At 36.6% G+C, this 23,978-nt stretch overlaps 3 protein-coding genes across 3 annotated transcripts; all 3 read left to right on the top strand.

Annotated features, from left to right (window-relative positions):
• The first annotated feature begins 47 nt into the window (after positions 1–47).
• On the top strand, positions 48–8,935 carry mboat7 (membrane bound O-acyltransferase domain containing 7). Its single transcript, XM_055163903.1, has 7 exons — positions 48–200; positions 884–966; positions 1,928–2,057; positions 3,188–3,314; positions 3,957–4,225; positions 5,556–5,732; positions 6,212–8,935. The coding sequence occupies exons 2-7, from the start codon at positions 891–893 to the stop codon at positions 6,606–6,608; spliced, it is 1,176 nt and encodes a 391-aa protein (XP_055019878.1). The 5' UTR covers positions 48–200; positions 884–890; the 3' UTR covers positions 6,609–8,935.
• Positions 8,936–9,355: 420 nt separating this feature from the next.
• tmc4 (transmembrane channel-like 4) lies at positions 9,356–17,615 on the top strand. Its single transcript, XM_020927973.2, has 16 exons — positions 9,356–9,511; positions 10,033–10,216; positions 11,261–11,409; positions 11,479–11,628; positions 12,382–12,467; positions 12,705–12,850; positions 13,324–13,471; positions 13,832–13,990; positions 14,529–14,686; positions 14,903–15,023; positions 15,226–15,323; positions 15,579–15,762; positions 16,391–16,521; positions 17,050–17,205; positions 17,323–17,401; positions 17,514–17,615. The coding sequence occupies exons 1-16, from the start codon at positions 9,481–9,483 to the stop codon at positions 17,571–17,573; spliced, it is 2,040 nt and encodes a 679-aa protein (XP_020783632.1). The 5' UTR covers positions 9,356–9,480; the 3' UTR covers positions 17,574–17,615.
• A 430-nt stretch (positions 17,616–18,045) lies between these two features.
• On the top strand, positions 18,046–21,371 carry leng1 (leukocyte receptor cluster (LRC) member 1). Its single transcript, XM_055164325.1, has 4 exons — positions 18,046–18,558; positions 19,273–19,458; positions 20,211–20,497; positions 20,846–21,371. The coding sequence occupies exons 1-4, from the start codon at positions 18,427–18,429 to the stop codon at positions 21,069–21,071; spliced, it is 831 nt and encodes a 276-aa protein (XP_055020300.1). The 5' UTR covers positions 18,046–18,426; the 3' UTR covers positions 21,072–21,371.
• Positions 21,372–23,978: the final 2,607 nt, after the last annotated feature.

Below are 23,978 nucleotides of genomic sequence, written 5' to 3'. Positions count from 1 at the left end.
TGTAAGTGCAGAGAGGAGGTAAAATGGTATAGTCCTGGTTTGAGCCCACCCCCAACCTGCTGTAGTGGATCAGTCATCGCGTCGGAACCAGAAGTGAACGAAGGATATGGATGAATAATGTTTATAGTCCGATTGCTTCAACACGAGGCGGGTCTGGAAGTTTTTACAGCGCCGCAAAGATACCCTGCTTAATACAAAAGGTGCGCAATGCAAAATCAATGTTTTTAACACTTTATTTGATTTTTTTTTTGTGTCTTGTTGATGCTATTGCCGCCGCTAGCCCACCCGCTTTCACTCTCCAACACCTTACACTGGCATCTAGCTAGCGTTTATTGACATTTTAAGACTTACTAAATTACAAATGAGCATTATGTACCCATTAACTGATAATAATTGAAGCAGATCATGTAATTTATAAGAACGTTAGAGTTATGCTACGTGTTGATTGAGAACATGTTGCTTTCATACGAGCACAAGGTGAGGAGGCAAATGCATAAAACATTAAGGAAGCTACGGAGATTTCTTTGTTTTGTTTGTTTAATCAGGCTTGTGGGCTCAATAATCTTCGTACTGATAGCGATAATAATAAAGTGAGTTAATTAGATGTAGTGTTGAACTGTTCTATGTTCTTCTCATGGTTCCTTTTTTTTTTTTACAGGAATTTGTTCTTTTGAAATGTCTCGAAGAAAATTGCCCAATGTTTTGTCTTGACACGTACTGTGCCAGTGTAGCCCTCATGTACAGACACTAAACATACACACACAACCTCATTCAGTCATTCAGTCATTCATTCAAGTGTACATTTCTAACACCCTTTTGTGTTATTGTAAGTTGGCAAAGTTTGAATTAAACTAACTATTTATTTATATAATTTGTTTTGCAGTTTAGAGATGTCGCCAGAGGAGTTAGTTTACCTGGGCATACTCGGTGCCTCCATTCTTGTTGGATTTCTATTTCGCTTTCTCAGTGAGTACCAAATTAATAATACTTACAGTCTTTATTCACCACCATGTTGTCTATAAGTAACACAACAAGGTAGACTAGTTTTATATATAACACTATCAGAGTAATTTTGGCTGAAGTTAGATTATTTTCATATTATTCTGTAATGTAGTGCTATTTTTTACCCTTAAAATACAAGTTAAGTATCAAGACAGTCTACTAGTGAGAGGTCTGTACATCTGCCCCAACAGTTGTTATGTAGTCCATTTGTGAGGATTATATCTTTAATCCACTGTAAATCTCGAGAGGCCATGTATGTCAGTAATGTGTAGTTCTTGTTTGAACAATATGCCTCTATTAGAGCGCAATGACAGATCTGTTCCACACAGAACTTAAACAAATGAAAGCGCTCGTAGCTGAACAATATGTAAATCGTGGTAAGAGTTTATAGTAGCTTTTGTTGTGCTAATATGGACCCATGCAAATAATCTTGTGTATGTTTTTCCATCTAAACAATTTAATACTGGTCTTAATAACAGTATTTCTGCTCTGCTTGTAGCATTTTACAGCAGATTTTCACTTACTTTTTATTATTGTTCAAAAATTGCTGACATTTTTAACACCTACACATATGATCCAGAGTCAGTACTTCTTAATAATTACAAGTAAATACAGAGCAGTAGGCGGAGATGGGGGGGTAGATGAAAGTTTATCATTCTTATAATAAAATTCACTTTATTTATTGAATTTCCTGCATTTGACCTGAATGTCCTGTCCAGACCTTGAACTTTGTTTATACATTAGACAAACTTTACTGATCCACAAGGAAATTATTTGTTGGTTAATGGTCATCATTTGCATCTATCCCACTACTCACTATTTAAATATAAACCATAAACAGTTTTGACATTATGAGCACAACCGTTAATCATTATTCACTTGGTTTATTTTGTGACAGCAGTAACCTCTTTTTCCTCTTCTGTAGGCCCCCCTGTGAAGCAGGGAGCAGCACTCCTACTCGGCCTCTCTATTACGATTGCCACCTGTAATGTTCACACACTCCACTCTCTGGTGACTGTGATCGGGACATGGATCATAGTCAGGACCAACTGGAGGTAAGAAAACACAACTACATTAAAACGGCTGAAGGATCTGGTTGCCATAGGTTGCTAATGGATTCCACAAAATAGTCATCAACCATGAAAAACCCATATTGATTGATGTGCAATTAAGAACCACTTGCATTTAGAAACAGGGCAGTATACAGTTTACACAGTGTGCCAGTAATCATAAACACTGTAAAACGATTGTGAAATGATTTATAAAAAAGGGGCTTCGCAGTTTTAAGAAGTGTTTGTATATGACATATTTCTCCTTGGTCATGCACTGGTTTGCTGAGCAGGCCACACTGATTAAGCTATAATAGTCATACATGGATTGAAATAGATCTGCCTGACCATTCTTGTTTATTTATATTATTTGTAGGTGTATAAGTGTAGGTGTATATTATGAAAAAAAACATTTATTATTATACAAAACACCCAGTGAAAAAGTGATTAAATAGCTCTTAAGGCATTGCTTCCTCATCACAAACATATCTGGAGTTGTCTTTTATTTCATTCACACATTTAACTCACAAATCCTGCATATTTAAGCTGAGTTCTTTTCTCAAACAGAAAACCTTGTGATGTCACTGTGGTAATACAGGAAGCTCTCCACTGTTTTTTAAAACGTATACACCTTCACTAGAATTATTTGGATAATTTCAGCCCTGGAATTGCCTTGGCATCACAATGTGGAACAGAGCATTTTGAGCTTTGGAGATTTCAACATACTAATGAAGCCAAGGCAAGGAAAGTTTATTTGTATCACAATTCATACACAAAGTAATTGGGCTTTACAGAATAAGAAATGCATCAAAATTACAATACAACCAAATCAAAACAGAAATAATTATCATGAAATTAAAAAGAGAAAGAGACAGAGAGACATTAAATGAGAGAGAAGCTAATTATAAATGATTTTATTTCTTCTTTTAATAATAAAGGGTTACTGGAACGTGTGTGAATGAAACAAAACACAACAAAAAATATGGTTTTGATGAGGGAACAACATTATAACATGGCTTAAAGCTCACAAGAGTCACTTGTGCGTAATATGGGATCTTTAATCTGCATTTCAGGACATGACTATAGTAGAGGTTCCTTGTTATGTATCATGTAAAAATCCCTCTCTTGTTTCCTAGACATGCTCCAGCTCTGAGTTTGGCTTGGACCTTCCTCTACCTCCTCTTCTTTCGACTGGTCACATGGTTCAACCTGCCTCCGCCCACTCCATATGCCAATGCTGTTCAACTGCTCCTCACTCTCAAGGTACTGAAAACACCTATAGTACTTTCACCAATGCCTCAACAATTTGTAATTGCTATTTTTTCCTAGTGTTGTGGTTAGATTTAGATTTGTCATATGTGTTTAAAACGTTGCAGTGGGCCAAAGTTATTCCTCACTTACCTTATGGATTCAGAGCATCCTAATTATTCACTGTGATGAGTTTATAAGCACGTTTCAGAAGGTTTAGAGGCAAGAGTTGAGTTTCACAGCCATGAAGCCATCACAGTAATGCTAACAACTGCAGCTTTATAATTGGATGCAGTCAGTGTACACGGCAGATTTATTTTGACCTCAAGAGCTGCTTGTACAATATATCTGTTCTGGGGCAAGACAAATTATGCTCAAATATGTTTATAAATTGGGTACGGACTTTTACATTGAGAGAAGACTGAAATATGAACTTGTAAACTAATATAACAAGAATGATGTGCATGTCAGAACATGTTAGCGGGTCTTTACATATGAGAAATTATGTGACCTTAATAATTGGTCGCATTGGTGAGTTGCTATTATTATTGATACTTTGCAGCTGATGCCATCAACATTCTGAACACAACCTTCCTCCAGCAGGATGTCACTGCAAAGTATCAATATGTCTAATCATTTCACACATATTATTTATAGATGGTGAGTCTTGCAAATGAAATCAACAGTTTTCACACCGAGAAGAAAAAGGATGTGAGCTCCTTTAGTAAGTCGTCTGTGGTTGGAGGTTTGTCACAGGAACCGTCTCTCTACGATATTCTGTCCTATAGCTACTGTTACGTGGGCATTATGACGGGTGAGTACACAGAATTTATATGTACCGTATATTTATCACTGCATCGCTGCATCACTGACTGCTCCCCCACCACACCTAATGACTTTGTTTTCCATATTTATATTTGCATTTTTTAACTGTTGTCTCTTTGTCTTACTCTGTGCTTCATGTTTGATATTGTGTGAGTTGTATTCAAAATTATTTGAAAACATGGGCATTGGTTTACATATGAACTGTAGGGAGATATTTTTATTTAAATTATAAAATTTGCAATTACAATTTGCTTAAGGCGATAAAGAAACATTGTGCATATCACAACATGTTTAGAGATCGCCCAATATGTGTTTTTTTCTTGGCCAATGCTGATACCGATTGTTTAGACTCCAGAGAAACTAATGGCCGATAAGGTCTCCCAATATTTTTCAAGGTGAGTGATTTATTAGTCAATATGTAGGGCTGATTTAGATAATTTTCCCCAAATGTCTCTCATTTAATTTCACTGCACTCACCTACAAACCTTTTAAGAAAGCTGTGTAGTCACATTTTGTGCAGTTATCTCTTCACTCTAAAATGTTAAAATAAAGTGTGGCAGCACGTCGACCAAAACAAAAAATCACAGCCTCTGCTGGAGATTTTAGGCGGAGAGCTGATACTATATAAAGTGCAAATAACGGCCTGAGGCTGCTACAGAGTTGACAGCTTTTATATTTAGACTCAGTGGAGAAGAGTTTATAGCATTTAAAGATTCACTGTAACTTTTCTAGTGGAGGGTATTCCACCTTTACCAGTCTGCATGGAGATGTCATTGCTTAGAATGTTCCACAGTGTGCATTAAAACTCCATGAAGATAAGCAAGTGATGTCACCGGGCCAAGTTGCAGAGTTCAATAAATGCTAGATAGATGGATACATTTAATGCCATACTTTGGAACATTCTGGGTTCATGGAGAGTTAGCAGACCCACCATCCCCTCCCCTCCTTAGTAACTGCTTTTTTTGCCAATTGTAACCAGTGATCATTCAGACTGGAATTGGATTCAATTGCAACAAATTTTGCAGCACCTTAACAAACCAGCACCCTTGTTTTCACATGTGCATTTGACTGATGTTAGACTGAGTTCTTCTCTCAAACAGAATACACTGTTTTACACGTTGTGATGTCATGTGGCAATACTAATATAGGAAGTGCTCCACTGTGTTTTTAAACTCCATACACATTCTCTAGAATCATTTGGATAATTTTAGCCCTTGGAATTGCCAGTCTCCACTGAACAAAAGGTTAAAGATTAAAGTTAAAGTTGAAAGATACAGCTTCATGACTTTACAAGGTGGAACAGAGCATTTAGAGCTTCCTTTAGAATTTCCTTTTGATGTTGATGAACATATCTATTTTTATTTATGTAATGTCTAAATACAATTCATTCTCAATTGTATAAATGATATATGACCTGTTTTTCTGTGTTAGCCCTGATCCCAGCGCTGAGGAAAAGTACGACTTCAAAACCATCCAGAATATCGACTGCTACAACACAGACTTCTGTGTCAAAGTGCGTCACGGGATGCGCTACTGGAACATGACGGTGCAATGGTGGCTTCATCACTACATCTACCCCAATGCCCCCTTCAAATCCTACACACTCAGGCAAGACTCATGTGCTTTTAGATTGGTTAAGGGATGCTACTAAGTTCTGTTTTGGAATTGGATCATAGACTTTGTATATAAATGGGCAAAGTTAAACTGCTCGACGCCGCATTCTAAATAGGAAGTGATCTTGGGCACACTTCCAGATCCATCGACTCTGCCTCCAATTCACTTTGTATTGAAAAACTGTCTCTCCCGCTCTGTAACTGCTGTTACCAGGCTCATAATTTTGCTCTTAAAATGTTCGTATTAACCCACTCTACTTGATCCTGATGTTTTTATTTGGTATTTTGTTCATAAATCTAGATATGAAAATTAACAGCAGACAAATCAGATGCCTTCTTTCCCGTGTTGCTCCTTCTAGCATTGGCAACAAATTTGATAAAATAAAATATCAATAGTTGACCATGCATTGAATGATGCATGTAAAGACTTTACTACAACATACTTTCTTACCTTGTCTCCCCTTTGATTTCTAGGGCGGGCTGGACGATGTTTATCAGCGCATATTGGCACGGGCTCCACGCAGGGTACTACCTCTCATTCCTCACCATCCCCCTGTGCATCGCTGCGGAGTCGGCCATGGAGGCGTCCGTTAGATCCAAACTAGGTCCTCGTGGCCAAAGCGTGTTTGACTGGATCCACTGGTTTTTGAAGATGAGGGCTTATGACTACATGTGCATGGGCTTTGTGCTACTGAAAGCTCAAGACACAGTTAACTACTGGATGTCCATATATTTCATCATGCATATCATTGCAGTCATGTGTATTATAGTGGGCAAACTCCTGAAAAGTGGTAAAAGGGAACTAAAAAGACAAGAACAGGTTAGTGTCACAGACCCAGTAGAGAAAACTGATGAGAAAAAGACTGAATGAATGTACATGTGTTTATTTTTATTGGAAGAAGTGTAGATAATACTCTTCGGGATTGTAATTTTTGTTAATACAGAAATTTATTGAGGAATGCCAGACATTTCAGTTACATCCTAAAAAACATATTCATTATCTAGGCCTGTCACAACAAATTCTGAAGCTTAATACATTGCTACGGAGATGTATAACAATAAACAAGATCACAGAAACTACTTTATGCCACTTCCACGAAGCAGGATAATGCCAGTAAACCATTTTTAAGTAGACAGTATCATTAAAAGGCATGAAACACAACAAATTGCATAATAAACTCATAATAATTAGCCATATAAGTTATTTATTTTATCCTCTAAAGCTTTAATCTTATTGTATTTAAATTAAAATAACAATAATCTAGCCAATTTTTGCAAAGATGATAAATAATGAGCCCCGAAATATATTGTTCCAGCTTCCATATACTGAACGAAAGTCGATATAGTGATTATGACAGGCCTACCAATGATATTTTCAATTGTTTGTCAGCCCTTAAAGTTTTGCCTGATACTAAACTAAAGTACAATTTGATGTTAATGTTAAAATGGTGCACTATGTAACTTTTCTGCTCATCTCCATAAAGATATTGCTTTGCCTAGAATCTTCCATTTAACTTGTATTTATGAAGAAAAGCAGATGGCACCACCAGGCCAAGTTACAGGTCTGATTTGTGTAGAGGCGACGCTGCTCACAACAAGAATTTCTGTTGCTCAAGGCATTTCTTTACCAGTAGTTGAATATGTACAAAATGAACATGTTTTATGCCATATTGTGAACATTCAAAGCACATGGAGATGGCAGACCCTCACCAGAAAGTTACACAGTGCACCTTTAAAATCAAAACATTGCATTGAGAAATCTCCCTCTCCAGAGCTCAAAACTCCTGGTTCTACTTTATAGGTTGTAGTCTATGAAGTGCTCCTCTGTTACTGTTTTTAACCTCATTTGAGCTGCTTGGCTGCTATACTAGTTTGCTAGCAAGTTGGCCTTTTGTAGGCTTAGAAACTTGTAGGGAGTTACTTAATGATGCAGTGCAATATCTTAAGATGTAAAGATGTGTTCAAAAAGTCAGATTAAACACTCTTGAATATGGGCTGCTCTTCTGCCTGCACAAAAATCATGCACAAACTCGTTCAATATGGACACCGTTGACCTGCCGAGTGATTTAACTGTGAGCTGTACGAGCAATGCACATACTGTATTTTTACATTAGATTTCTGTACTACTGTGGTTTACCTGCGACTGTGCCATTTTCAATGTCCATCCACTGCCAGAACGTTTCAACTGCCATCGAAGACCTGTCGGGTAGGATTAAACACTTTTCTAAATGGTAAAGAATTGACAAAAAGACTGAAAAATGAATTGTTTGTACAGATCTAAACTACAGGGTTAGTTGTTTTTATGCAGAATAAGACTTGGTATTTTTGTGGAGGAAAATTGCAGTCTTTGTGCTTTGATAATTGCATCAACTAAAATTGCTACTCCAATTTAATTGCAATTAATGTTACACATTACAGACCGTCTGAGGGACCCGTCCTGCCTTTACACCGCCTTCCTTCCCCACCCCAGAAGCCCCTAATTATATATTTAATTATATTGAATAAATTGAGGTTGAGTTCAAACAATTCAAATATATTCCTTATACAACATTTTCTCTATTTGAATGTACAGCATGCTGATCCGATCTCTGTATGTTGGTCTAATGTCAAAAGCAGATTCCTGTACCATTCCTTCTCTGTAACAGAATGCATCTGTTTTCAATCAGGGATGCACTGATACCAATACTGGTACGAAAAATGGTCAATACTAGTATCGAAAAATCAGATGGCTCAGTTATAATTGTTCCATAATATCTGTTAAGTCGATGTTATGTTTAGGCCATTAATTGGATGTAATAAGACGATTCACAGGTTGATCTTGGTCTAGAATGTTTCATAATGTTTGGACTTTTATTCATACAAAGCTGTTCAGTAGTGATGCAGTAAAATTAGAATTGCATACTACAGTTGAATCTATTGTGTAATAAGTTTTTAAGGAAATAAGTGCCATTTTTCGTCCCCACACTGGTATCGGTTAATATTGAGTATCTGCAACTATTAAAAGTTAATTGGTATCGGTACTGAAAAAGCAGGATCGACACATCCCTGTTTTCAATGTTGTTATCGAGACATTCACTGTGTTCATTTTTGTAACTTTGTTTAAACTTTACATAACATTGAGTTTATATGTATAACTTTACATATAATTGCATTTTCATGTCTGTATAATACTTTAAATTAAACATTTTTACATATCTACTCTCTTGTTGATTTTATTTTTACTTTTTAATAGACTGTCAATCTCTTGTTAGTCAAAGGAAAGACAGCTGGACACACTAAATTACCAGGTTTCAGTTTTCATTACGCTTTTCCGATTTGTTTGATTTGGGTGTGACCAGGGTAAATTAATATTGTCAATTGTTTGCATATTGGTGTTGAATAATGATACCATAAACCTAACAACTCAATATAACTCAATTTCATGAACATACTCAACAGGCGTGGATATTTTATTATTTATTATTATTTTCCATTGTAAAACTACAGTGTTTCTTCCTACAATATTAGAAACTCCAAAGTTAGTTCAGTTTAAACGGCTTAACTCACTGGCAACCATCACCTTGGACACAATGGGTTAAAACACACAAGGAAGTAGTTTTTCCATGGGAGTAAAGTCCATGAGATGAGAAAGCACAACAGCGCTTCCCGGTTGGGACCTTTTCCTCATGATAAACTTTGGCACGGGTGTTTTGGATTGCTTTGAATAGAAATTGTAATTTGTTTAAAAGAGTTGGGAAACACGGATGGAGCGCTCACAGTCTGTTTACAATGAGGGTATGTTAGTTTATTTTTTTTATGTCTATCTAGTATTAATTTATTGAAGTGCATAGTATACATGAGGACAATTTTTAAATGAATCAAAGGGATTTCACACACAGTTAATTTCTCTTTAACCATATTATTTTGTAGCCCAACTGTACACGATCTGTTTAGTGATTATTCTATGAGCAAGTCTATAAGTGACTCTTTGATTTTTCTGTACTTTTTTATTTGGAAATACTAGAAATGTCAGTATTTGTAGTTTCTTTGTTTTTTCTACAATAGTTAAACATAAATTAGGTGCATTTAATTTACACCCAGTTCAGTTCAGATTTAGACTTGACTAGGTCCTGTTCTAGTCCTGTTTTAGTCCTCAACTAGTATGAGCACTCAGGCTTTTTGTTACCAAGTATTTGCTCTTTTTTGGCTAATTATTACTATGTTCTTTTACTTGAGTTATTTTTAATTTTGAAGTGATATCAATCTAGCTTGGGTAAACATTCTGAGTCCCTGCTCTGTATATTTCTTCACTCCAGGGTCAGGTCTTGGCTCTCTCAGTGACCCCCAGTCCATGAGGCTTCGCCGGGCTCCATCTCGCTCGTCCAGTCGAAACTACCCTCACCTCGACCAGAGCTCCGACCTAGACGAAGAAAGCGACGATGGCTCTACTCCAAACCTGCGCTCCATCCCTCTGCCAATGGCCCTCAAGAGAGCAGTGCGGTAAGAAGACATTTCAATACAGATAAGCAAGAGAGTTAAAGGGTCTTTATTATGTCTGTATTACTTTATTTTCTGATCTATGTTCCTCAACAAAACATTACCTGGAGTTGTGTTTTGTTTCATTCACACAAATCCTTCAGTTCTTCTTTTACCACCTTGTGATGTCATGTGGTAATACAGGAAGTGCTCCACTACGTTTTTAAACTCCATACACCTTCACTAGAATCATTTGGATAATAACAGCCCTGGAATTGCCGATCTACTGAACAAAAGGTCAAAGGCAGCTTTTAAGTTGAAACTACCACAACATGACAAGATGGAACAGAGCATTTTGATCTTTGGAGATGCAGAACGACTAATAATAAAGCGTTACTCAAACATGTATGAATGAAAGAAAACATAATTCCAGGTATGTTTTTTTTTTTTCACTGGAGTGGCCCAAGTTTTGAAAGTACAATTTTAAACTCCAAGCAAGGTAGCAGAACAGTCACCCACTAACCAGAAGATTAGTGCTTCGAACATTGTATTACCGTTGTGTCTGTGCCTGTTTGTGCCAGTCCAAATCAAATAATGATAAAACATAATTGGATTTATTTAATTTTATTTATGTATTTAATATGAACATAGCAATTACATTGAATGACCAGATGCACAGTTTCAAGTGTTATGGCAAAAAATATTAAATATTATTGAACGCTATTGATCCTGTACAATTTGAGTTGTACTCTGTTTTTGGCTTAATAAAATTTTATGACTAAAAAAATATTAAATATTAAACCCAAATCTGTAGGAACTAGGGTTTCAGTCTGGAATATTTGTCCCATGGAGTTACATGGGCCCTTGCACCTGTCTGAAATTATGACATAATAAAAATGTAGAACGTAATCACAATCAGTAATTAATATTCAGGAGATTAGTTTGTGCGTGTGCGTGTGCGTGTGTGTGTGTGTGTGTGTGCGTGTGCGTGTGGGTGTGAACAGCTGTGTGAGGTTGCATTGTACCTTTGTCGTAATACTCAAACTGATAAGGTCTCTTGTTGTACAGTCAGGCGCATCAGATACAGACCCCTGTTGCTTCTGGAGAGGATTCCTGGAAGAAAAAGAAGAAGAAATTCATACTGAAAATCAAAACTGTCGCTAGAGAAATTCTGTACTTTTTTACTCTGTGGAGAAAATCTATGCAGAAAATTGGAGGTAGAGATCTTGTCTCCATGCTTATATGTCATTATTTCAACTTTACTATTAAATGTATTCTCATTTAAGGTAATTTTGGAGGTGGAGTCCAGTCCTACTTTCTGTTCTTACGTTTCCTGGTGGTACTGAACTTTGTTTCCTTCTTATTGATTGCTGGGTTTGTCATTATTCCGAGTATCATCTTCAGATCTGTGGAGGGCCTTCCTATTAACAGTACAGGTAAACCAAATAAAAATAAATTATATTTTTTTTATATTTTACCGAGAATGTTTTATAGCATTGGATCTCAAACTATTCACCTGTAATGAATTGGCTTATTTCAATGTTGCTGATCATTTTTGCAGTTTTATTTCCTGTGTTTTCAAATAGGACTTCATGCATTGACATAAGAAGTGTGTCCAGAATAATTTTCACTTTAATTGAAAAAGCAAATTCAAACTATTTAAATTTCAGTACTTCACCATTCATGTATAACATATGATGGTAATTTCTAATAATATGTGTTATAATTTGGTGATTCATTGGACTTGTTTGTGTTGCCCCCATCTGTCTGGATTTAGACCTGGTTTACATTAGTTTGATTAGTCTGGATTTGGTTTTATTTTAAATCTGGAATCACTGTGTTAGTCTAGTGATAGGCCTTCTTGGAAAGCAAAATGTTGTAGACCAATAAGGTGGGAAGGTTTTTAAAGGGAATATGCTGTTCTATTTAGCAGTTGCCTAGTAAAAACTCTGAGTAATAAAAATACAGTTGGAACAGAAACAGGTATTCTTGTAAAATGAACAAAGTGAAAAAAAAAAAGATATATATATTTTAACGTTTTTTTGAAGTTGCAATTGAATATTTTTTTAAGAATTGTTACAAAAAATACAATAATGTGTAACTTTTACTTTTGCCAACATTAATCCTAAATGTGACTAGAATAGATCTCTGAAGCTGTAAATACTCACAATGTCCCTGGTCTCTTTTAGATCCAGAGGAATGCACAATCTATGATCCTAATCCTCAAGGCTTGGTGGTTTTCTATACCTACTTTCTGCATTTTCTCTCAGGAACGGTACGAGCCAATCTGCACCATCAATCCCCTCAGACAACCTCCACACACACACACACACACACGCACGCACGCACGCGCACACACACAAACACACACCATCAACCTGCTATTGTACAGAACACTGACTGTTGGATGGGTCAAACACATTTCAAACAAATTTCCTGATAAAGAGACAATAAAGTTCAAGAAATAATAAAAAAAAAGATAATATAAAACTAATATGTGTTTTCTGTTTAGGGTTTTATTGAGTATACATACCTCTTCTATGGCTACTACAACACTACGATGGTCGAGGGCTCGAACTTTTCCTATAACATCCCTCTGGCCTATCTGTCCACTGCAGCGTTTTACCTGCTCTTCTGCCTCTTCTGCATCATCGCACGGTGAGTTCGATGACACACTATAAAAAATAACTATTTCATAATTAATTCAAGTATTTGAATTCAGGAAGTTGATCTTTATGAGTAGTTCTAACTATATTTATTATTAGGTCTAAATTATTTAACTGATTTAAAATGTAACTATTGGAATCATCTACCAGTGAGGCACGGAAATAGCATGTAACCTAATAAGTAATTTTTTCAAATACAAACTGACTTGTCTAGGGAGGAAAGTAAGATACATTAACTTATAAATCTGTAGCTGTGGAGCAGCATAAATTTTACAGTGTACTAAAATGTGACACACAATTAAAAAATATCAGTAGCAGCAGTAGACAGTAAAAGTACAACAATCTTACCCTATAACCAGAAAAGTGTCAAATCTCCTCAAATCAGACATACTCTGAGTTTTACACATGTAGATATTGATTTTTACAGTGCAGTTAAAAGGTTCCTTAGTGTTTTATTTCTTACAGAATGGGCACCACAGCTCGTGTTGTTGTGGCGACAGGAGGCAGTACTGAAGGAAGCTACAGCATGCTCGTGTTCACTGGGTGGGATTATGGGTCCAATGGAAGCCAAGCCACAAAACTCAAACAGCAAAACATCTACTACAGACTACAGGTAAAGATCAATGGCATCCATATCAGGAAAATACAAGAAACACAAACAGACTGACCATCCCACCCCTGTTATATTCTCATATATCACCACTAAATGCTATTTACAAAACTCAGCAGAGAGCACAGGTGAGGGGAGGAGGGGCCAGGTTTCACATCTGCCATCTACTTGTAAAAACAGATGGTAGTTTTAAGTTCAGTTAGTCATCGCTAGTCATGAAAAGCATTAGATGGTTAATCAATTTGGTGTTTGTAGTAACTAATGTTACACAGTATGTTAGCATTTTAGCAAATTTCATCATTAGTTTCCCTTAATTACTCTTATTTAGCATTATTATTATCGTCAGTGTTTTTTTTCTGACAGGTGGATCTTGAAGAGGAGAGGATAAAGAAGAGGAGTGCCTCTCTCACACAGTGTCAGAAAGTCCTTCTGTTCTCAACTCGTGTTTTTTTGTTCATTTTGTGTGTTGGTTTCATTGGAGCAGCCATAGCAGGAATCTACTTTGCTACTAACTTCAGTCAGGTACAGTTTGTTTGGGTTATTTAAAGAAATCAAAAGTAGTGTTATAACAATAATAATTAATTTATGTTTCCTGAAATATTCTTTTGTGTGTCCATAGTAGTTGTTTTGTTGTTAATTTACAATACAACACATTTAAAAATATAGAACTTTTTTTTTTGAATTGTCAAAAATTCATTTACATTTTTAGTTCACTCCACGATTAGTAAGTTGCCTCTGCAGCCACAGCTGCCCTGGTGCAAGTCCTGGAAGCAAGGCAGCCAGTCTATGCTGTCAGCCCCTCCGCCCTCCATCAGTCAGGTGGATGAAGTGTCTTGCCCTTGGCAGCCTTGCTTCCATCAGTTAAACCCAGGGCAGTTGTAGCTACAGAAGAAACTCAGCAGCACCTCGTGTGGAGTGAATGAAAAATATAATTTAAGACTTTTGAGTATCTTGAAAGGTGGTACGCAATAAACACTATTAATGTTTGTATATAGTCACAGTATTTTCTTATCACGTCATCTCTGTTACTACTTAACTTAACAGTTTCTTCCCTCTACAGCTAAACTCGAACCAACAAGGGTTCCTGGGGTTATTTTATGAGTATTTACCATCCATCGTGATCACAGGAGCAAATTTCATTGTTCCCATGTTGAATGACCAGATTGCTCCATTTGAAAAATATTCTCCCAGCATCACGATCATCCTGGCATTACTCAGGTACAAACAAGTTCATTAAAAAACATGTAAATTTACAGTTTAACGCCATACTCTGGAACATTCCAGGTAACACAATAACATATTAATGGAGACAAGCAGGTGTCGGACTCTCCATCAGAAAGTTACATGATACAAAGTGTACTATCTCAGTGGAAATTAACATTCTGAACTCAAGTCATTAGATTGAAATTTCTATTTAATTTTTTGTGTGTCCAGGGCAGTTGTCCTACGGTTGGTCAGTTTGATTATTCTTCTCTACACTTTGTGGTCTCAGATCACATGTGAAAAAGCAGAAGCAGACTGTAATCTCTGTGGTTACAATGTCAAGGCTTATCAGGTACTCACACACACTGCAAGAAAACATGGGTGAAAATAACTTTTCAATTAAAAAAATAAATGTTTATTTGAGTCTTTTTGACTAGGTTAGATTCAGATTGAATTGCTAATTTGAAATATTGAATATTGAATTTGTTTCAAGAAAGAAGAAAATGAAAATATGTTATTTGGGTTAGAACAATGTTCTTCTTTCCTTTTCATAGTGCTGGGAGACCCGTGTGGGACAGGAGATGTACAAGCTGACACTCTTTGATCTGATCATTAACGTAGCTGTACTTGTGTTAGTGGAGTTTCCACGCAGGTACATTATATGAGGACTTATTAAATTTTTTTTATTTGCTTCAAAAAATTGTGTCATTATTCAACCTCAAAGACAACCAAATTTAAGTACTGTAAATCAGAGAATTACTGTGTGGTTATTTCTTTCAAAAACAGTGAATCTCCCATAGAGGTATATAGGACCTACCCTCTATCTAAAATTATGACATTATCAACTTCTAGATAGCCCATTGAATTATACCTTTGTTGTAACTTCTGCTGTGTTTCTCTTTTACAGGATGGTAGTGGATAACTGTTCCAATAAGATCACTGAGTGGGTGGGGCGACAGGAGTTTGTGGTTCCTTATAATGTGCTAGGTCTCGTCTATGGTCAGACTGTGGTGTGGACTGGAGCTTTTTTCTGCCCTTTGCTTCCCCTAATCAACACCCTCAAGTTTGTCATCCTCTTTTACACCAAGAAGGTATGTGTGCTTCACATGACAACACAATATTCTATAGTTTAAAATTGAGCTGAAGGATAGGCCAAAATTATACAGTGATGGAATTTGTTTAATTGCTGCACCTCATTTATGGTAGTAAGTAATAAATTACTTGGCCTATCCCCATAAAAAGTAAAAAACACCTCATAGAAATACACAGGAATTATTATTTGACAAATACAATTATAAGAGTATATAAGAGTTATAAGTGTAAACAAAAAAAAATCTGTTTCTTGTGTGTAAATTGTGTATACATTTTTTATAGAATTCTCCTACTCTTTAAAATAGAGATCTCTCCTGTAATTTTCAACATATTTTTCAACTTTTCTTGGTAAATTGTTTTTTGATTGGTATAAAACTCGTTTATATTTACAACAGGTATTATACAAGTTAAGTAAAAATTACATAAATATCAAATCAGACACACTGTGAAATTAGAACGGAAGTCTTTGTGGAGCAGTGGTCTCAGAAAGTGGTGTCAACAATAAACTGTAAAGATGTGATTGTTATCAGGGCTTTAAGACATGAGATTAATATGGGAAGTATGTGGAGCCAGTCCCAAACATATAATCATAAGGTTCAACATTTGTTTTTCTCTTTAATTTTCCAGATAACTCTTTTCTATAACTGCCGACCTGCACTCAAGACGTTCCGCTCCACCTCTTCTAGTTTCTTCTTCTCTGGGATTCTCCTGCTTGGACTGGGTCTGGCTTCTCTTGTGATGATTTACAGTGTTGCTGTGTGAGTGGACACTGTTTGTTCTAAGATCATTCCAACATTCTGTGATTCCTATAGTTTTAAAATGAACTGGAGGACAGGTCAAAATTCCATGGCTGTTTAACTGATTTTTTTTTACCTGGTTTATGGTTAATGGCTCCATAATTATCAGGCCTTTCCACATGAAACAAAAACTCATACATAGTTCAAAGTCTTCTTTGTCAGTATAAATAATCAAATGAAAATAGCTAAATTGTCTGAGATGTGACTGAACTAATATCGGAAGCCACAGCTGCCCTGAGGTAGTTTAAGGGAGGCGTGGCTGTCAATCTGCACCTCTGAACCCCAACAACTTGTCACACACTATAATTCATTCAACATTTAGTTATTTATACTTTTGGATATTTCTTATGCAAAATGCTATAGTTCAGATGGTAACACACTGGTAGAACGCTAACCCTACCCTCATCTAGTGCATAATATTGTTGTGTCCTTGGGCAAGACAATTTGCTCACATTGTTATTATAGCTTCTAAACACTATATTCCTGCAGGATTCAGCCTTCTAAGGCATGTGGACCATTCCGGTTGAATAGTACCATGTGGGACGTGGTTCCTACCTCCATCAGCCAGCTCTCCCCAACAACTCAAGAATTCCTCTTCTTCATCGGCTCCCAGTCCTTCTCCATCCCGCTGTTTGCCTTGTCCTGGTAAGAGTTAAAAAAAATTTACTATTTATATTATTGATAATGATTGATTTTGTAAATAGTTGAAACATTTTAATGGAATTGAAATTTAATCTTAATGTGTAATCATTTTCATTACAGTTTGATTCTGTGTTACATCGTCGCCTTAGCCACTGTCTACAAGAAAAGCGTTACTTTGTTAAAAGACCAACTTAAACTGGTAAATATTTTTCTGTATAAAACATCAGCCATAATTACTGAGAATTAATTAATCATTTTGTAGAAATTAATAATTAATAACTATGATAATGGTTTTATTTATGCTTTTACAGGAAGGACAGGATAAACAATTCTTGGTCAAACAAATTGGGAGACTGAGCGGCAAAATGTGATTTAATCTTTGTGAAGAGAACCATTACAAAACTGTGCTTTCATAACATTATATGTAATGTCCTTTTAAGATATTTTATGTCATGTATGCTTCTTAATATATAAATAAATGTGTGTTGATTTTTAAGGTGTCCTTGTTATCCTAATCAATCTATTTGTGGGTTTCAGAGTGATTAGAGTCTCACAAGTTGCCTTCTATTTTCTTCTGCTGTTCTTACCCTGGGGCAATTCAAAATGCTCTTATGTTATCATATAGTAATTAAAAATTATATATTATGCATTTTGAATGGGTAGGGGTCTTCAAGATATCACCTATTAACAGCTGAAACCCCCATGAAGGTGGTTAAAAGATGTGATACTTAATGAATGTTTGTTTGGGCAGGTTTGGCCATCATTTCTCTGAGGTTGTATTGCGCCCTCTAGTGTTTTAAGAGCGGTACTGCGTGATTACCTTTGTTTACTTCCGGCCGAGTCTCTGTCCTCTTCCTGTTCGCTTGGACTCCGGACAGTCTGCAGAAAAATACTCTTTTTCACAAGTTTGCGAGATTCATTTGGACTTTTATTTATCTAATACGTAATATTATTCCACTTGGGAACAAAGTACGTTTGTGTTCTAGCATGAAGTAACTTTACTAGACATAGAAACATAGAAAAAAATGAACGCATGCTAATCGAAGCTAGGCTAGCTGTTTACATTTCTCCTCGGTTTATAAAAATCTCACGCTAACAGATGACACCTGGACTCATATTATAGTCATTTAAATTGTGTCCATTAGTTGTTGATAGTGTCTGGCGTAGCAGGCTCGTTTCTGTACACTTTATGGTCCTGTCACAGTCGTCCTAAAAGGAGAGACCATGAATATCCTCCCCAAAAAGAGCTGGCATGTCCGAAACAAGGACAACGTGGCCCGGGTCCGGAGGGACGAGGCTCAAGCGGCCGAAGAGGAGCGGGAGGCCAAACGCAGAGTGGAGCGGGCAGAGCAAGAGGTGAAAATATCACTAACTATTCACAATACTGAGTAGAAGACTGTAATAACATAAACACAGTGGATATTTATGTGAATATGATTGTTAAGGATTCACCATTAGGGCTGTGCAAAAATATGGAAATATTGATATATCGTATCGTTTAATGTGATGATATAGTATCAATATCGTGGGCTACTGTATCGATATATTGTTATAAACTTTATAAATATATAAACTTTTTTTGTATATTTTATAAAAAATATTGTATTATATTTATTTTGTTACAGAGCTACAGTTTTTTAGTTTGTTCAGAGGAAGGAAACTCGTTTATGCAACACATTTGACATTTTCACTGTATTCATGAGTAAAATGTTTGTGAACTTTGCAGAAGAATGATTTAACAAAGACTTTTAGTATCACAGCCATGATTTTGCTATTATTTTTTATTGAACTGTATCGAATCAAATTGAAATATATCGTATCTAATTGTAAGCTCACTGTATCGAGATATGTATCGTATCTGCAACTTCTTAATGATACCCAACCCTATTCACCATTATGGAAAAAAACTGATTGCCTGGGAATTTGTTTTGCAGTATATTTAAAAAGTAGGATTCTGTTCAGAGTGCACTTTGTAAACTACTCCAGAAGTATTAAAAAATCAATTCCATTGCAATTTACTGTCTAACTCTATTGTGTATGTGTAATGTCTTCTTTTCTCATGAATTACAGGCTCGTACAGAGTATTTGAGGAGGAAAGCTCGGAGTGCCCTTGAGGCTGCAGGGGTCAGCAAGAGTGATGAAGTGGAGGAGAGCGGAGTGAGCAAAGTGTCTGACCATCTGAACCTGTTTCCTCTGGAGGAGTCCTCAGAAAAGAAGGGCAATGAGGAATACCTCAAGGAGAAAAAGGAGGAGAAGGTAATGCCTAAGGATGTGCAAAAATATTGAAATACCGATATACTGTATTGTTTAATTTGATGATAGAGTATCGATATATCGGCAAGAGTATTTTTAGAGATATTTTACTAAATTATTTTGTGTAAGAACTGCAATTGTGTTGATATTTTCACTGTTTTGATGAGTAAAATGAGTGTTTTTCATATTAACTATCCACAAACTGCAGTATATTTAGTAGATTTTTAGTATCACTGCCATGAATTAGCCGTTGTTTTTTTCACATTTTGAAATATAGCAAATCGATTCATATTGAATCGAATGTGCACTGTATCAAAAAATTTATCAGATCGTGGCCTATGTATCAAGCAATGCATCGTATCGGGAACTTCTTAATGATACCCAGCCCTAGTGATGACTGTATGGTGTACAGTGGCTCAATGCTTAGAGTGCGTACAGACATTGTGTCCTTGGACAAGACACTACACCCACAGTGCCAGCATATGAATTTGTGTATGAGGTGTGTGTGGTTCAGAGGGGCTGCCTGCAGATTGGCAGTCTGGTTTTCTCCAAATTTTCAGGCAGCTGTGACTACAAAAATACGCCACCGTCACCATGAAATTAACATAATGCAATAAAGTGTTGTTCAAAAGGTCTGTATACAAAGACAAAAGAATTTACAGATTATGTCCTCTCCATTTTATCTCCATTTGAATAGGTATTTCACCCCACACAGACACACTTTTAAATGTAGATGGCATCATTCAATTTTTCAGGAAAAGCAGGAGCGCGCCATCGGCTTACTGGTTTCGTTGGGGCCACAGCCTGGAGAGGAGATAACACCTTGGTACATGAAAACCGGCTCAGAAAAGCCAGAGAGCAAAGAAGGTGACAAAAAGAAAACCCTGACAGAGGAGGAGAGAGAGAAGAGACAGCGCCGCCTAAAGGACAGTTTAGACCCTCTGAATGATATAAGGAAAGGTCTGGGAACCAAAGACAGAAAAGAACATAAGAGCAAGAAGAATAAACATGACCGCGGGGAGAAGAGGAGTCATGGAGAGAGGTAACTGCAATTATAGACAGATATATTAGAGGGGAATTTTAATACCAGATGGACCGTTGCTTCCAGATGGTTTACAAAATGCCAGATGACTACGTTTGAAAACTACCACATAAAAGATATTGGGGTTAATCTATTATTTATCATTGTAAAAATTCTAAAATAATAATAATAGTTTTATGTGTACATTACAAATTAGGCAATGCAAGTATATTTGTAGAGCAAAATTCGTACACAGTGTTATTCAAGGTGCTTTACACAGCAAAAAATACACATTCAAATCGCAATGCAAACAAATAAAAACATTAACAGTCATCATGGAATTAATTATTGAAATATTTCTGTTGACAGCTCCATAGAGAGACTGCGAGCGGAGCGTCTGCAGAGGGAGGCAGAGGAGCGGAAGAGGGCTCAGGCTCTAATCGACCAGAGGAACGGAAAAGGAAAAGACAGTGACGCCTCAAGGAACCTGAACGACAGGGACCGACCGTACAACAGCGCGTACTTCCCCGAACTCGCAAGAAAACGACAGAGGAGAGACAGAGACAGCTGGAGGGACGAAATATTAAAATCATGAACTGTGTGTTGGTTGTTGTGTTATTTAAAGTTTTTAAAGGTGTACTTGGTAACCTTTGTGATGGACAGTCTGACGCTGCCAGTTACCACGGAGATTCTGTTGCTTTGCCTGGAATTTCCCACAGTATGACTTTAAAGTTACATATGTGCATGGAGACAAACAGTTGAAACCACCATACCAAGTTACAGGTCAGGTCTTGGGAGAGAAGAGCATACTCACAGTAGGAATGTATTTTTTACGGTATTTTTGAGCAATAGAAACGCCTGTAATTAAATAAATGCAAGATGTTTCATTTCAATACCATAGTGTGGAACGTTCTAGGCTAACAACCGTGGAGACAAGTAGATGGAAGACACCCTTCTGGAAAGGTTACACAGTGCAGCTTTAAAGTCTGTCTGAACTCACATTGATACAAGGCAAGGCAAGTTTATTTGTATAGCACAGTTCATACACAAAGTAATTCAAAGTGCTTTACAGAATAAGAAATACATTAAAATCACAATAAAAGCAAATCAAAACATAAATCATCATCATAAAAAAAAAAAAAAAGAGACATTAAATTACAGCCATAAGTTGTACTTTTCTCAGCAAGTTTATCATTACAACCTTAAAGGTGCTGACTGACATGATTGGTTTTTTTTTTGTTGATAAACAACAAAATGACACTCTCATAATTTCCATATTTCATACAAATTGAGTAGTTGCATTAATGTGGAAACAGTGTACTATCCTAATTTTCCCTTCCGTTATCCTGAGATTACTGTACATTGTTTCAATATTTGCAGTATCTGACTAAATATAGCATAGCAAGTGTGATCCTTGTGTTTTGTGCTAGTGCAGGCAGGAAGTAGAATGTGGTGCACAGGCTCAGGACGGTTTATTTTTGTACCTGTGCTCCATGGAGAGGTCAGAGGTCAGATTCAGCCGTTTGAACACTTCAGAGAGCAGGTATTTCACTCCACGCATACACAGTGTTCAAATGTAGGTGGCATTTTATTGAGAGTGAAATGTTTGTTCGTAAAGCTATTTAAGGTCTCATAAATGTCTTCTGACTCTATTCATGTAGCTTATAGTGTGGTTAGTGAATGAACAATGCAAGCAATCGTTAAACTTGTGCTAAAGGCTCTCAATAAAACGCAATATTATTATAAAAATGTCAGTTTCATATTAATGTTTTGTAGGGATCTTTAAATTCTTCCCTTCTGTGGTGATATTGATGAAAACCTCAATATACTTTGGCATTATCCCGCTGACATTCAGACAATACTATTGCAGTTCATCTGAAATGTGCTGTAATGTGCCAGTATGTCTGTGAGGTTCAAGGATCTGCCAAAGCGTGAATGGACTGTTTTTTTTTTTTTTACAGGTTACACTACATTTTTGAGCTATAGTCTTCACAGCTTTTTTTTTTTTTTCCTCTGGAATATCAAGTAGGCCTGTATAGCCTATGTTGAGTTAGCCAGGCTAGCGCCACCTAGTGCCTCTGCCCAATTTCATTTCTCTCCACCGACTAGGTCAGGAATCAGAATACACTAGACCGTTCCAAAAACCCTGGAAGTGCGAGTTTGGGCACCAGCCAATCAGCGAATAGCCATATATTCCATGTTGTCAACGATTCCTGAGATCGAGAATTCAAAGCCGGAATAAAGAGAATGTTTGGTGAATTTTATCAAGGGGAAAGATGTTATTGCCCTTCTTCCTACAGGATTTGAGAAAAGCTTAATCTACCAAATAGCAGCGATTGGTTAAATGAAAATGTACCCTTCTACAGTCGAGCGAACAAATCCTCATGCTGCGAGGTCAGACAGTTTCTATGAAGTGAAACTGTGAAACTGGCTGATCAATCATGCCAATGTTGAGCATCTAAAATAGAGTCATTATTAGGGCTGGGATCATTAAGAAGTTGCCGATACGATACATACCTCAATACATAGGCCACGATACGATACATATCTCGATACAGTGTGCTTTTAATTTTATATGATTCAATACGATATGTTTCAAATGGATTCAATATGGTTTAATAAAAAAATTAAAACTTAATTGTGGCTATGATACTAAAAGTCTTTGTTAAACCACTTCTTGTGCAAAGTTTATATGAAAACACCCATTTTAAATCATCAAAACAGTGAAAATGTTAAATGTTTTGCATAAATGAGTTTCTTTCCTCTGAACAAGCAACAAAACTGTAGCTTTGTAACTAAATAATTTAATCAAATATACCAAAAAATACTCTTGGCGATATATCGATACAGCAGCCCACGAAATCGATACTGTATCATTACATTAAACAATACGATATACTGATATTTCATTATTTTTGCACACTCTTAATAATTATGATAGGGTTTTTTTAATTATTTATTTATCTCCTCCATTGGCCTATTCTTTACTTTAGTTACAGATTTCAATTTACCACTGAAGTAATTTCTGTCTGGCCACGTGTGTCATAACAATTGGAAACCTTCTTCTGTTGTAAAATCTGTAGCAAATAGTGAAACTCTTGCATAATATTGGAAAAAATCGGTTAGGCCACTTGATCGATATAATCCCACTTCATAGACACAATATAGCCTCCCAGTGGGGATATTATCCAGCAACCCTATTTGATCATAATGACGATCAAGAGACCATGACAATGCGCGCTGCGTGTCTGACGTAAGATGCGAGCGAGCGGAGAAAAACATAGACAGTCCTCCAACAATGTGAAGTAGCGGACGAGAGCGAAACGTAGAAAAAAAAAAGCCGTAGAAATCTTCCTCCTGGAGAACTGAACGCGCAGGTTGTTTTGAGAGGAAGACGTCAGCTTTGGTTTGGAGGAGAGCGAGAGAAGCGCCGTGAGGATGCACAATAGGAGACCGCGCACACCGTGTTAAATTGCGGATTAGGGGTTGGGGGGAGGTGGAG

The sequence above is a fragment of the Boleophthalmus pectinirostris genome, unplaced genomic scaffold, assembly GCF_026225935.1.
Source record: "Boleophthalmus pectinirostris isolate CB_2022bp ecotype Guang Dong unplaced genomic scaffold, ASM2622593v1 HiC_scaffold_6, whole genome shotgun sequence".
In the NCBI taxonomy this organism is placed as follows: Eukaryota; Metazoa; Chordata; class Actinopteri; order Gobiiformes; family Gobiidae; genus Boleophthalmus; species Boleophthalmus pectinirostris.
Note: the sequence above shows the minus strand (reverse complement) of the source record. Positions and strands in the feature narration are given on the sequence as shown.

Bases quoted from the DNA above. Each gene is read 5' to 3' on its own strand.
- mboat7 (XM_055163903.1), top strand. From the start codon at position 891: ATGTCGCCAGAGGAGTTAGTTTACCTGGGCATACTCGGTGCCTCCATT. The intron at 3,315-3,956 runs GTACTGAAAACA...TATTATTTATAG, and splicing joins AACTGCTCCTCACTCTCAAG to ATGGTGAGTCTTGCAAATGA. The intron at 5,733-6,211 runs GCAAGACTCATG...TTTGATTTCTAG, and splicing joins TTCAAATCCTACACACTCAG to GGCGGGCTGGACGATGTTTA.
- tmc4 (XM_020927973.2), top strand. From the start codon at position 9,481: ATGGAGCGCTCACAGTCTGTTTACAATGAGG. The intron at 15,024-15,225 runs GTACTCACACAC...TCCTTTTCATAG, and splicing joins ACAATGTCAAGGCTTATCAG to TGCTGGGAGACCCGTGTGGG. The intron at 16,522-17,049 runs GTGAGTGGACAC...ATATTCCTGCAG, and splicing joins ATGATTTACAGTGTTGCTGT to GATTCAGCCTTCTAAGGCAT.
- leng1 (XM_055164325.1), top strand. From the start codon at position 18,427: ATGAATATCCTCCCCAAAAAGAGCTGGCATGTCCGAAACAAGGACAAC. The intron at 19,459-20,210 runs GTAATGCCTAAG...TCAATTTTTCAG, and splicing joins AGGAGAAAAAGGAGGAGAAG to GAAAAGCAGGAGCGCGCCAT. The intron at 20,498-20,845 runs GTAACTGCAATT...TTCTGTTGACAG, and splicing joins AAGAGGAGTCATGGAGAGAG to CTCCATAGAGAGACTGCGAG.